Source organism: Lygodium microphyllum, chromosome 14 (genome assembly GCF_053477565.2).
Source record: "Lygodium microphyllum isolate KBCC chromosome 14, Lygodium_microphyllum_v1.1.10, whole genome shotgun sequence".
In the NCBI taxonomy this organism is placed as follows: domain Eukaryota; kingdom Viridiplantae; phylum Streptophyta; class Polypodiopsida; order Schizaeales; family Lygodiaceae; genus Lygodium; species Lygodium microphyllum.
In genome coordinates, this window is record NC_141148.1 from 110,679,998 (window position 1) to 110,692,193 (window position 12,196).

Consider the following 12,196-nt stretch of genomic DNA (forward strand, 5'->3'; position numbering starts at 1 on the left):
ATATGTAAAATTTCCCTATGTTGGGTTCAAGTATTGTGGTATTCTACCTTTGATAAGTGTATTTGAACCCAATTATAGATTGTTGATGATACTAATCCATTGAATAGGGTTGAGTGTCAGGGTAAGGTCTTTGTATGTATACCATGAGGTTGCCTACAAATGTACTTATACATGGAGTAGTAGTCACACAAGCTCTATTTGGGTTTATGCTTCTACATATAATTCCCTAGGATCAGTGGTGAATCCTCACATGTGTGACATCATGAGAGTGTGGTCCTGAGATATGCCTCAATGTTGTATCTTTCTATCATGAATATAAAGTATTCCTTAATCATACATATTGTGTGCAAAGCATATTGCAATCAAAGATAGGAACTGCATTATTCAGCTTCAACAAACCAAGGAACTCCTCCATAGACTTATGACACTAATATCACAAGGTCTTGCCATGAGCACTCTGTTATCATAGCTTAAAAAGTTGTAATATTTTGTATACTCTATAACAATGAAAATATATATATATAGTATCTTGTGATGTATACTCAATTCAATTAATTTAATTAAAGTTTTATGTTTTGTCTTATGAAATGTGTAACTGCTAATTTATGTTAAAAGTGCACATGCATTGGAAGTAGCAATAGGTACGGATATGAGTTACATTATCACCTATATAGGATTATAGATGTATGTACCATGTGTTTACAAAATTAAATCGCATTGTGCAAATGTATACAAACGCGGCATTTTCATACCATACATTATTGTCACACTTATACTAACAATTTATTTATTTATTTAATATATATTTATTAGATGAAGAAAAATGTCTTATATTTTTTAAAAAAGCACACGATAGTTGATAACAATGACTAATACAAAGAGCTAATAGCTAATGAGGACTCTCATTCATTCCCCTTGGCTTTTTCAAGGGGGAGAGAAGGGGCCAACTTTAGAAGAAAGTAGAATTACATTTTTTGCTTCAAAAATAACATGCTTTCCCTTTAACTTTTCCTCTAGGAGAATATTATCTGATACTTTTGCAAGCTCACCTAACATAATGAGCATATACATTGCTTCACCATTCACTTATCAAACAAGTAAAGAAGCTTTGAAAAATAACATGCTTTCCCTTTAACTTTTCCTCTAGGAGAATATTATCTGATACTTTTGCAAGCTCACCTAACATAATGAGCATATACATTGCTTCACCATGCACTTATCAAACAAGTAAAGAAGCTTTGATTACTTGATTAGCATCACCTTGTCTAAGCTAGTTGCTACATGTAATACTCGAAAGGTCAAGGCCAAAATTTTCATGATTTTTTATCCCCTTGTGGTGGTGAGCATTGCTTCTAGAAGACTTCTATATCAGTAAAAAGATTGCCAATGTACTCCTTTAGAGTTGAATCCTATCAATTGACATACTAGGATCCTCCTTATCTCAATGACGCAAACTCATCTATATACAATATATCCTAAAAAATATAGTCAATTCAACAACATGATCACATGGAGTTATCGTAATGTGATGATACTTGACTATAGGGTGCATTGGGTCCCCAATGAGTCCAAGAAAATGGCCCTTGGGAGATTCACTATGGAAAACTTATAGAATTATGTAAGTGTAGGGGAGGGGTTTTTCCAAAAAGTACGTAAGTGTAGAAATCACGGGTAGGCCCTATTAAGTCCCCCCCCTGTAATATTTCCGCGTACTGCGTACCGTAAATATTAAACTTTCCGCACGCCGTGTAAACCCTGTGCAAGGGTATCACCTACATCGTATTATTGGTAGCTTAATCCATACCATTCACGAGGCCGCCACATTGTAAATTAGAGGCAGGGGTTGAGGACCGTAAAAACCGCAAGGAAACGACCGCTTGGGAAGGGGCAATTGGATAAATTCAAGGCAAATTTTTTTAATTGTTATCCCTTCCCCCAGCCGATGCATGGCTGGAGGAGAGGGAGTGTGGGGGGGAAATGGCCAAGGAGGAGTGAAGTCGGACTGCATGAGGGGGAGTCCTCCACGTGTGTGGAGGCCCTCTTCCCCACCCCCCCCCCCAAGGCCTATAAAAACTCCCCCCTCCCAAGGGAGAAGGAAAGGAGGGCGACCGTGCTGTGTAAGGGAGCTGGCCGTGCTGCAGGAGGAGGTCGCGTGCTGAAGGAGAAGTCGCCGTAGAAGGGTGGCGGACGTGAGGGGGGTGTGCTGGACGAGCTGGAGGAGGACGCCGTGCTGGAGGAGGTCGCCGTCACCGTGCTGAGGGAGCCGCCGAGCTGCAGTCCGCCTAGTCCGCCAGCCCGCCAAGTCCGCCAGCCACCGCCACGGGCCCGCCAGACTGCCGCGGACCGCCGCCCCCGCCTGGATCCCGACCCCCCCCCCCCCCCCCCCGTGGCCTGTAGAAGCTGGAAGCTTCTTAGAAGCTTCTTTAGAAGCTTCTTAGAAGCTTCTTTAGAAGCTTCTAAGAGGGGGCTTCCTTAAGCCCCCTTCCCACTGCATCCCCATAGGCCCATCCATAATCCCCCTCCCCGGAACTTTGAAGAGGAGAAGGTGAAGCCCATAGAGACATTCCACAAGACCCTTTGAAAAAGGCTTTCGCAAAAAGACTTTGAAGCCACAAGTCATCCAGGAATCAATTCCGTGCCAACTCGAGTTTTTCCTAAAAGAACTCCTAAAGCCCTTTGCCGCGAGCGCCATCCCGCAAAGGAATCTTCTGTATACGAGGAAAAAGGCCAAGGACGGAAGGCTGCATTCCGAGGCAAGACAATTCGTAGACCACAAAGGCAAATCAGAAGCCGAATCTACGCCTACGATGGCCCCCAAAAGATCACAAGGTGCGACTGCGGGAGGTTCATCTCCGAGTATACAAGTGGATATCTCCCTGACCCCTCAAGTCCAGGTTTGATCTATTTGGATTCCACACAAAAGTATTGAATTAATCACGATAACTTCATGGATTAGGAAGCACTCATGCATGTTCAAATTCAACTAGTCAAGTTAAATGCAATTGGAAAATGAATTGGCTATTTGAGCAGTTATTAGAGGTAGCCTAAGGTATGAAAATTGATCATTGGTATGTTCAATGGAATGAATGAAAAGAGCATAAGGTGTCTATGCATTTGTAGGACCTTATTAGTAAGTTTCCTTTTGTGCATTCAAAAGTGACGAGCCTAGGACAACCGTTGCCACATTACAAGGTTGGAATTATTGAGGTACACCTTTTTACTAGGCATGGGAAGATTAATGGCATGTCACATTTTTAGATAAATCCTCCTGGTAATGATTCATGAGGAAAAGTTGACACTCATAAGATGTTATTCGAAAAGAAATAGAAGAGCACGAGAATGATCTATGGACTTGCCAGTGGCATGTAAAATGGAATAAGTTAACACTAGCTTTAGTTTTGTATGAGCTTCATTGACTACACTGTAGCTAGGGAAAAGTTGCGTATTGCATAGTCGTCATGCAAAAAAATGTCATTCATCAGGAGCCGCATTTAGGAAAGGTTGCATGGGTTATCAAAGCATAAGATTCTAAAGTGTAGACAACAAGGTTGTAGGCATGATTATTTGAAGTAAGCCCTAGTAGGACCTAGGAAAGTTAGTGTCCAGGTTATCAGGCATTTTTACCTTACCAAGGAAGGATAGGGTTATTGTGAACCATGTGATGCGTAGAAGCAGTGAATCGCATGTTTACACGTATTGGTAACTATTAATCTCCACTAGATCTAGTTTATTACCTTTGGGAAAGGTTCATCCGTGACGCAAGACAAGTATATTGAGTTGACTAAGTCACCTAAACCACAAGGATTCTTATGGACATGGTTGGGTCGATATGATAGGTATCTCAAGTGCTAACTAGGGTTTAGTGCAATAAGAATTCGACCTAGTTTTACACTGGTTGCCAAGTCAAAACCCGCGAACCCAAAGATCTTACACACATTCACGAGATGTCGAATCAATTGGATGTTCATGCATAAAATGATCTAAGGTTTTATCCTAAGGATCATTCATTCTAATGATGAAACTCCGACGGAGTTGCAAATTTCTAGGACCATGGGCCAACATAATTAGGAATGGGTTGGAGGATACCCTAAACCCTGCTACTCAGCTAGAGGTAATTCCGTGGCCGGAGGACGCCATTCAATGGGTGGAATAAAATAAACCCCATGAATAAATAAGAACACCTTACCAATTTTGATAAACATTTGTAATTTTTTGTATTTTCATAATTCTCTTAGTAGATGGCTTAACTAGTTTTTGAATATTATCCTGCATCGCCTTACCAAATGAGAAATCAAGAGGCATTACACATTGTGGCTACAGATGACATAATCTATAGAACTTTGGCCAAACTAATTGAAAGATTGCCAGATGATGGATTTACCATAGAAATATTTCTTTGTATATAGAAATTCTATATTTTTGATATGTCCAATGCTATTATGTTAGACAAACAGAAGATGATTACTTCATATCTCACTCCCACACTAGACATATACCAAACGACTGGAGCAAGTGGGAATTCCAGGATTTGTCATGTTTCATTACTTTACACCAGTTCCATCCAAACTTATTGATTGCTCAAAGCTAATCGTGTTATGCCCCTAGATAGTACTTACTCACTTTCTTCGTAAATGTTTTATTTTATAATACTTACTCACTTCCTTCATACATGTTTTATTTTCATTTTCAAGTGTTGCAACACAGTTTGGAAGAGGGCATGTCACGGCTTCACCATTGCAGGTTCCACATTTATATCCACTTTGAATAACTCTACTAAGAAAAGAGGGATTTCTTTTCAATATATGATATAAAACATTATGTCATGCTTTCTTACATATTTTTTTAAAATTATGATTGGGATGCTATAATGATAATATTAATTTTCCTTAATCCATCTTTTTGTACTTGTATGGTTTAAATCAACAATGTTTGATGGCTTTTCTTTCTTTTGTATGGTGAAGTCAATAAATTGCAAGAATGATGTATTTTTGAAAATCAAGTTACTATTTTAAGAACTGATATGAAAGTGCAATACATTAACCATTAATAATGCAAGTGTTTCACAATGGTTTTCGAGTCTCTCATGCTTTGTTTTTTAGTTTTTAAGGGGCCTATATACTAAACTTAGAGGTGGCATTAAAAATTGGCACGGTAGTACTAGCTTTCAGCTTTATGTTCTTGTAAGTCATTGTGGGTTGTATAGTAGAATGTGGAGGCTTGTCCAATGTTGATCATGTGTATGAGGTGCGTCTTCATTTTATCCCAATAGACCATGGAATTGTTGGGGTTTCAAGTTTTTAAGTTAATGTTGACATGCTTTATATGCTAGCACGAATCCTTTAACGTCACATGTTCTACTCACTTTTTGTATTGCTTATGTCTTTCGCATGCGTTATGATTCCTAGTAACTTTGATGACATTGTCCTTCTAGTTGTAGTAGGTGCTAGAGTTTACACAAAGATACACTAGTAATTGGAAACTATTGAAGTACACAGGGGTGCAATTTTTATTGTTCTTGGAAAATTCAATCACCCTCACCCTCACCATCCTTCACTCTTCATATGGCAATACATCAACATAAATTACTGAAGAGCTTCAAACTCTTTCTAATTAGATTTGAGATTGAAATGGTCCCATAGTTTCTAGGGGGTTTGATGTTTAATATAGAAGGCTTCTTATTGTGTTTGGTTGGAGTAATAATTTAGCTTAGTATCAAGTTGAAATGCACCTTAGTCAAGTGGACTAAGTCAAGGCTCATTAAGGTGAAAGGGTCCCATAGTTTCTATGCATGATCTCTTATCTAGGGGGTTAAGAACTTGAGTCAAGTGGAGTAAGTCAAGGCTCAATAAGGTGAAATGGTCCCATAATTTCTATAGATGATCTCTCATCTAGGGGGTTAGTCTACTTTTGATGGATTTAATATAGAAGGCTCCTTATTGTGTTTGGTTTAAGTAATAATTTAGCTTAATGTCAAGTTCTTGGAATGAACCTTAGTCAAGGGGAGCAAGTCAAGGCTCATTAAGCTGAAACGGTCCAACAGTTTCTATAGATGATCTGATCTCATCTAGGTACTTTTGATGGATTTAATATAGAAGGCTCCGTATTGTGTTTGGTTTGAGTAATAATTTAGCCTAATGTCAAGTTGGAATAAACCTTAGTCAAGGGGAGCAAGTCAAGGCTGCAGTCTTGTGGGGTTAAGACTCGAGAATACAATAGGCCTCACTACGACGAAATGAAGAATGCATAGATTGTAAGAGAGAGATCTCAGTTGCGTTTGTATATATACACACACATTCTGCATTCGCCTATGATCTCAAAATCTCTCTCTCTCTCTCTCTCTCTCTCTGCCCATTGACTTTCTGCGCTTGTAGAGCCTGAACACACACACACACTCTCTCTCTCTCTCGGAGTCTTTCTCACAGTCTCTCTTCTCCCTCTCTCTCTCTCTCTCTGTGTCTCTGTGTCTCTCTCTTTCTCTCAGACAGACACACACACTCTCTCTCTCTCTCTCTCTCTCTCTCTCTCTGCCCATTGACTTTCTGCGCTTATAGAGCCTGAACACACACAGACACTCTCTCTCTCTCTCTCGGAGTCTTTCTCACAGTCTCTCTCCCTCTCTCTCTCTCTCTGTGTCTGTGTCTCTCTCTTTCTCTCAGACAGACACACACTCTCTCTCTCTCTCTCTCTCTCTCTCTCAGACACACACACACACACACAGTCTCTCTCTCTCTCTCTCTCTCTCTCTCTCTCTCAGACACACACACACACACACAGTCTCTCTCTCTCTCTCTCTCTCTCTCTCTCTCTCTCTGCGAAAGGCGCAATGATCACAGCATTTCCTCCAAGACGTTATTGGCTGCCGCTGGTCCTCTTCGCCTTCATGATCTCCGTCGGCTTTTCTTCCATCGTTCCTGATTCTGCAGCTGCTCTCAGAACTTTGACAACGCCCGCCGACCACCACCTGCAACATCCTGTCGAGTCGACACTCGCCGATGACGATCATCTCCAGCGTCGCCTTCTCTCTCTCAACAAGCCCGCCCTCAAAAGCATCCAGGTCGTTAATCCACAATGCAATTTACACGACCGTTTAGCTGGTTCTTCTCTATCGATGGCGCTAATAAACACCAAAAAGCTCTTCCTTCAACCAACGGAAGCAAGCATTGCACGGAGGGATACTAGGATATTTCATGGATTTATAACGTGATCTTGAACTTAGACCTGTGGATAGTAGAGATGGTGAATTAGCAAGCATTGCAAGGAGGGATACTAGGATATTTCATGGATTTATACCGTGATCTTGAACTTAGACCTGTGGATAGTAGAGATGGTGAATTAGCCACCAAGCTAGCTAATGTGGAGAGAGAGAGAGAGAGAGAGAGAGAGAGAGAGAGAGAGAGAGAGGCAGGCCTTATCTTTTCTTTAAGAGTTCTCAAACCTTAGCACCTTTATGTACCTTACATATGGATGTGCTTTTGCCTAGGAATGGAGATTTTAGAATGCTATGGACTAGGATACTTAGACCTCACATTTTTGCGTGTTTGTACTCTAATATACTTGCACTAATTGGCCTCACACTTTTGCGTCTTTGTACTCTAATATACTTGCACTAATTATCTTATTCTTTCATCTCTACAGAGTCCAGATGGGGACACTATAGATTGCATCCCTATTGACAAACAAGTAGCATTTGATCATCCACTCCTCAAAGATCATAAAGTTCAGGTGCCATAAAAAATCCTTCATACATGCACATTTCTTTGCCATAGGTTTACGTACTTGATAATGCCAATCTTAATTTTGGAAATATAAATGGTATTCAAATTACAGTAGAGAAATTGGGAGTGACATACCTTATTTTTATCAAGGTATATTCGCAACATGGATATATCTGTGCTCGGAAAACATTAAACCATGCACTTTGGGACATCCATCCATACTTAGGTCTACTATTTTGTTTGGATTTAAATAATATGCTGGTGGAGTCTTTACACATCATGATTGTTAGACGTCAAGCTGCAAAATTTTGTTTATACAAGTCTTACACACATTTTTTGAGATGCAGATGAGCCCTACTTCTCTCCCTTGGGAAGATAGATCATCCCCAATTAGTACAAAAGACAAAGGTGGAGAATTAAAGGGAGTGCAACCATTAAGACAATTGTGGCATAGCACCAATGATTCTTGCCCATCAGGATTTATTTCTGTGAGACGCATCACAAAAGAACATCTACAAAGGGAAGCTCTTTATAAGCAAACAAAGTATAAACAATTCCTCACCCCCAAAGTTGGAGAAAAAAAGCAAGAACCCCCAGCAATTGCTGGGCATGAGGTTAGTAAATTGATTTTGTAATTGCAAGAAAAGTTTCATTCTTTTCTATTACAATATTTACAAATTAGTGGAATGTAATAATCAACCTTTCCACAAACTTACTGATGTCAACTCCCAACTCCTTCAATTATTGCCGGCAAAAGACGATTTTATGAGCACATCCTTGCATGCTTGCTTAGGTACTTGTATATTCTATTGAGAACTTACATGCATGGATACATACATGCTTGCATTCATAAATATGAACATACATATCATGCATGGATATTTATGTATACACATGCTTGCATGGCAATATGCATATATAGATGTAGACATGCATATACATACATGAATACATAGATTTTACTATTTGTATATATGCATGTACACACATAAAACCATATGTTCATAATTATGAATGCATAAATAGATACTTAGGTGCAAAAATATGCATGCAAAGATACATCTCATGTCTACGCACAAAAAATGTACCTTGGGGCAATTAATATATGTGAAAGTGTTCAAGGCCTATTTGAAAAATCCCTTATCCATTATTTTTTCATAAATAAAATATACCCTTTTTCTATCCAATATGTGAAGAGCATGCTTGGATCATGGATGCAAAAGAATATGAGCAACTACAAATTGCATCAACTATGTCATTAAGGAAAGTCCACAAACTCCCCAAACTCCATAGTTGATATGGCCACTCATTATGTCTGTATAAGTCAAGTAAGTTTATCAACAATGATACAATTTCCACACTTTGTGATCTATTGATACATACAGGGGATTAATTTCCACACTTTGTGATCTATTGATACATACGGTCTATGATAGTATATATGTGCACATATATGCATGTAAGTATATATCATACACGTATTTGTAAGTGCACGTGTGCATATATATGTAGTTATGCAATAATGCATGCATGTTTATCATATGTAGATGTGTATATATGGATACTGCGTGCATATATTTGTCTATATATATGAGACCCATATGAGAGGACATGTTATTATACAAACATACTGTTGTGCCTATGCATGGATGCATGCATATTGTATGTATATTCTTGTTTGGATATGAACATACATATGTATGGACATGTAGCTATGTGAATATACATGTATGTATTTACGTATGCTTATCCATCATACCATAGATATATGTTTAATTTAAGCAAAGCCTATTCACTTTTTTCTCCATGATAAATATGTTTTGTGTGAGTGTGCAAGGCTCTTAATCCTAAAATTTTACTAGGATCTTGAAGCAAACCTTAATGTCATGTGCTCATGGAAACGTTTGCATAGAAACCTTACTTATTGCTTGAGTAAATGATAAGGTTATGAAACATAAATGAGGTGCATATGTCTAAAAGTTCATAGCTTATGTAGCTACACTTGGTTATATTATTAAAGCACTAAGAAAGATTTACAAAATAGGTTCATATTTTAACTATTCTAAACATATGTTTATTTGAAGTATGCGGTCGAACAAGCAGTTGGAGATTCCTTCTATGGGGCAAGTGGCATTTTCAATTTGTGGAGCCCACTTGTAGGTTCTACTGGAGAGTTCAGTCTAGCGCAATTATGGCTATTTCAAGGCTCATACCAAGAGGAAAACCTTAACACCATTGAAGTGGGTTGGCAAGTATGTGTATATCCTCTTTAATCACCAATATTGAAGCGTAAAACATTAGAAAGTAATACTATAACAATTAGCTCTTATTGACAAGTAAAGGGAGCATAGACTAATACAATGGTTTGAATAAATCTTTCGTTTGTCATGAATTGTAGGTTTGGTATGGCAACAATTACCCACAAATATTTGTATATTGGACAGTAAGTGGATCATTTTCTTATAAAATATGTTTGCCAAGAGGCATCTTCCTATTTTCTTTCTTCGTCTATTGGATGTGAATTCAAACGCACCAAAGTATATAATCTCATTGTAAATAATTCTACCTAGAGATTGAACCATATGAAGAATCCTAAATAATCAATACCATCTAAATAAATAGTAAGTACTAAATATTTGGCATCTAATCTATTTAGACTCATAAACATTTCTTTTTGGTTTCCACTAGATATCATTCATATTTTTCATGCTAAGAAATAATGATTCACAAGTTTTTCATTGACTTTTCTTTAGTCTAAGAAAACTACCATTTAATGTCTACAGAGCGATGCATATAATGATACCGGATGCTACAACCTTCAATGCTCAGGTTTTGTACAAACCAGCAATCAAATTGTACTTGGAGGAGCATTATCCCCTGTGTCAGCTATAGATGGTCAACAACAAGAGTTGAATATCTTAGTTTTCAGAGTAAGATTCTTCCCTCTTTATATTATGGATACATGTGGATAGTGTGTGCACCTCATAAGAACACACATTATATGCATGCATGCCCACAACTTGCACAAGTAGTCTTCTATGCACAAACACATGCATACATGTACATACATATATACTTTACTCAATACAATCACATATACTTACATTATCCTTGATTAGATATAATTTGATTATTCTTATTTTTAGAACTAGCCTTCTCTATGGCTAAGTTTACTATGAGAAATGATAGAAATTTTTTCACTTCTACTTATGTATTCCTACTTACATGTGCATGTTTTGCATGCACCTACCCTTCAACATTGATGACATGCTACGGTTGGCATGAGTTGTTGTCACTGATTGGTGAATTTGACTAATTTAATATCTATTACATAACCCTTAATTGCATCATGTAGCTTGAATAAATAAAGTACTTGTAATTGACTTGTAGTCCCCTTGTAGTATCATGTAGGTTTATAGGATATAATTCTTCATCATTGTAGACACACACACACACACACACACACACCCACATGCAAATATGTTTACATATGGAAATAACCAAAGAGTACCAAACAACCAAGATAAACCAGAAAAAATATTTTTCTCACAAAAACTATTGTTTTACATGTTGAGATAAAGCCTCACAAAATGTGTGTGCATCTTGTGTATGGGCACACTCCTTTATTGGTTACTAAGTTTACAATGCCATGTAGGAACCCTCAAGTGGAAATTGGTGGTTATCTATAAATGGAGAGTATGTGGGGTATTGGCCAAAGTCCATTCACACTCTTCTTCAAAATAATGCAAGCACTTTACAATGGGGAGGAGAGATAGTAAACAATGAAAATAATGGGCAACATACAACAACACAAATGGGCAGTGGCATGTTCTCTGAGCAAGGTGTAAATAAGTCTGCTTATATAAGAAACCTACAATTTGTAAACTCTAACTTCACTTATCAAACTCCAATTGGCTTGATACCTATCATTACCAACACATCATGTTATGACCTTGAGCTTGGTAACTCTAGTGATTGGGGTTTGAGCTTTTTCTTTGGAGGTCCTGGAAGGAACCTAGCTTGCCCCTAATTGAACCTACATGTATACAAATAGATAAATCTAGATCTATATCTGATACTACCACCTCCAATGGTACTTGTATATTGTGATTTTTGGAGAAAAATAGAATATCAATGTGTCAAACTTGGGGTTCTAGATATATGTTTGCATATCTACTACAATGAATGAATAATGTACCTAAAAATTTATGTATCCATTTCTAAATAAACAATGAATGAAGTAGATCATGAAATATAATTTTCTCATCTAAGGAAGCATCACACTAAGATTGAATCAAGAGTTGAGGGAAAACAAGATTAAATGTTCAAGATAGAATGGAGAAGAATACAGCTTCTTTACTACTTGAAAAATATCAAAAAATTAAGTAAATCATGTAGAAAAATAATGTAGGAGTAAATTTGAAGAATTGCATTATAAAATATACATTAGCACATACTATTTGCCACATAAATTATGAACT

The 12,196-nt window shown here is 37.7% G+C and overlaps 1 protein-coding gene across 1 annotated transcript; it reads left to right on the top strand.

Annotated features, from left to right (window-relative positions):
- Positions 1-6,823: 6,823 nt before the first annotated feature.
- Positions 6,824-11,806, top strand: LOC148025985 (protein neprosin-like). The gene is made up of 7 exons (XM_087692171.1): positions 6,824-7,054; positions 7,636-7,722; positions 8,063-8,329; positions 9,800-9,967; positions 10,114-10,158; positions 10,499-10,645; positions 11,371-11,806. The coding sequence occupies exons 1-7, from the start codon at positions 6,824-6,826 to the stop codon at positions 11,743-11,745; spliced, it is 1,320 nt and encodes a 439-aa protein (XP_087548297.1). The 3' UTR covers positions 11,746-11,806.
- The last annotated feature ends 390 nt before the right edge of the window (positions 11,807-12,196 follow it).

Excerpts from the sequence above, each read along its gene's own strand:
- LOC148025985 (XM_087692171.1), top strand. The coding sequence starts at position 6,824 with ATGATCACAGCATTTCCTCCAAGACGTTATTGGCTGCCGCTGGTCCTC. Across the intron at positions 7,723-8,062 it reads TCAAAGATCATAAAGTTCAG|ATGAGCCCTACTTCTCTCCC; the intron begins GTGCCATAAAAA and ends TTTGAGATGCAG. Across the intron at positions 9,968-10,113 it reads CCATTGAAGTGGGTTGGCAA|GTTTGGTATGGCAACAATTA; the intron begins GTATGTGTATAT and ends CATGAATTGTAG.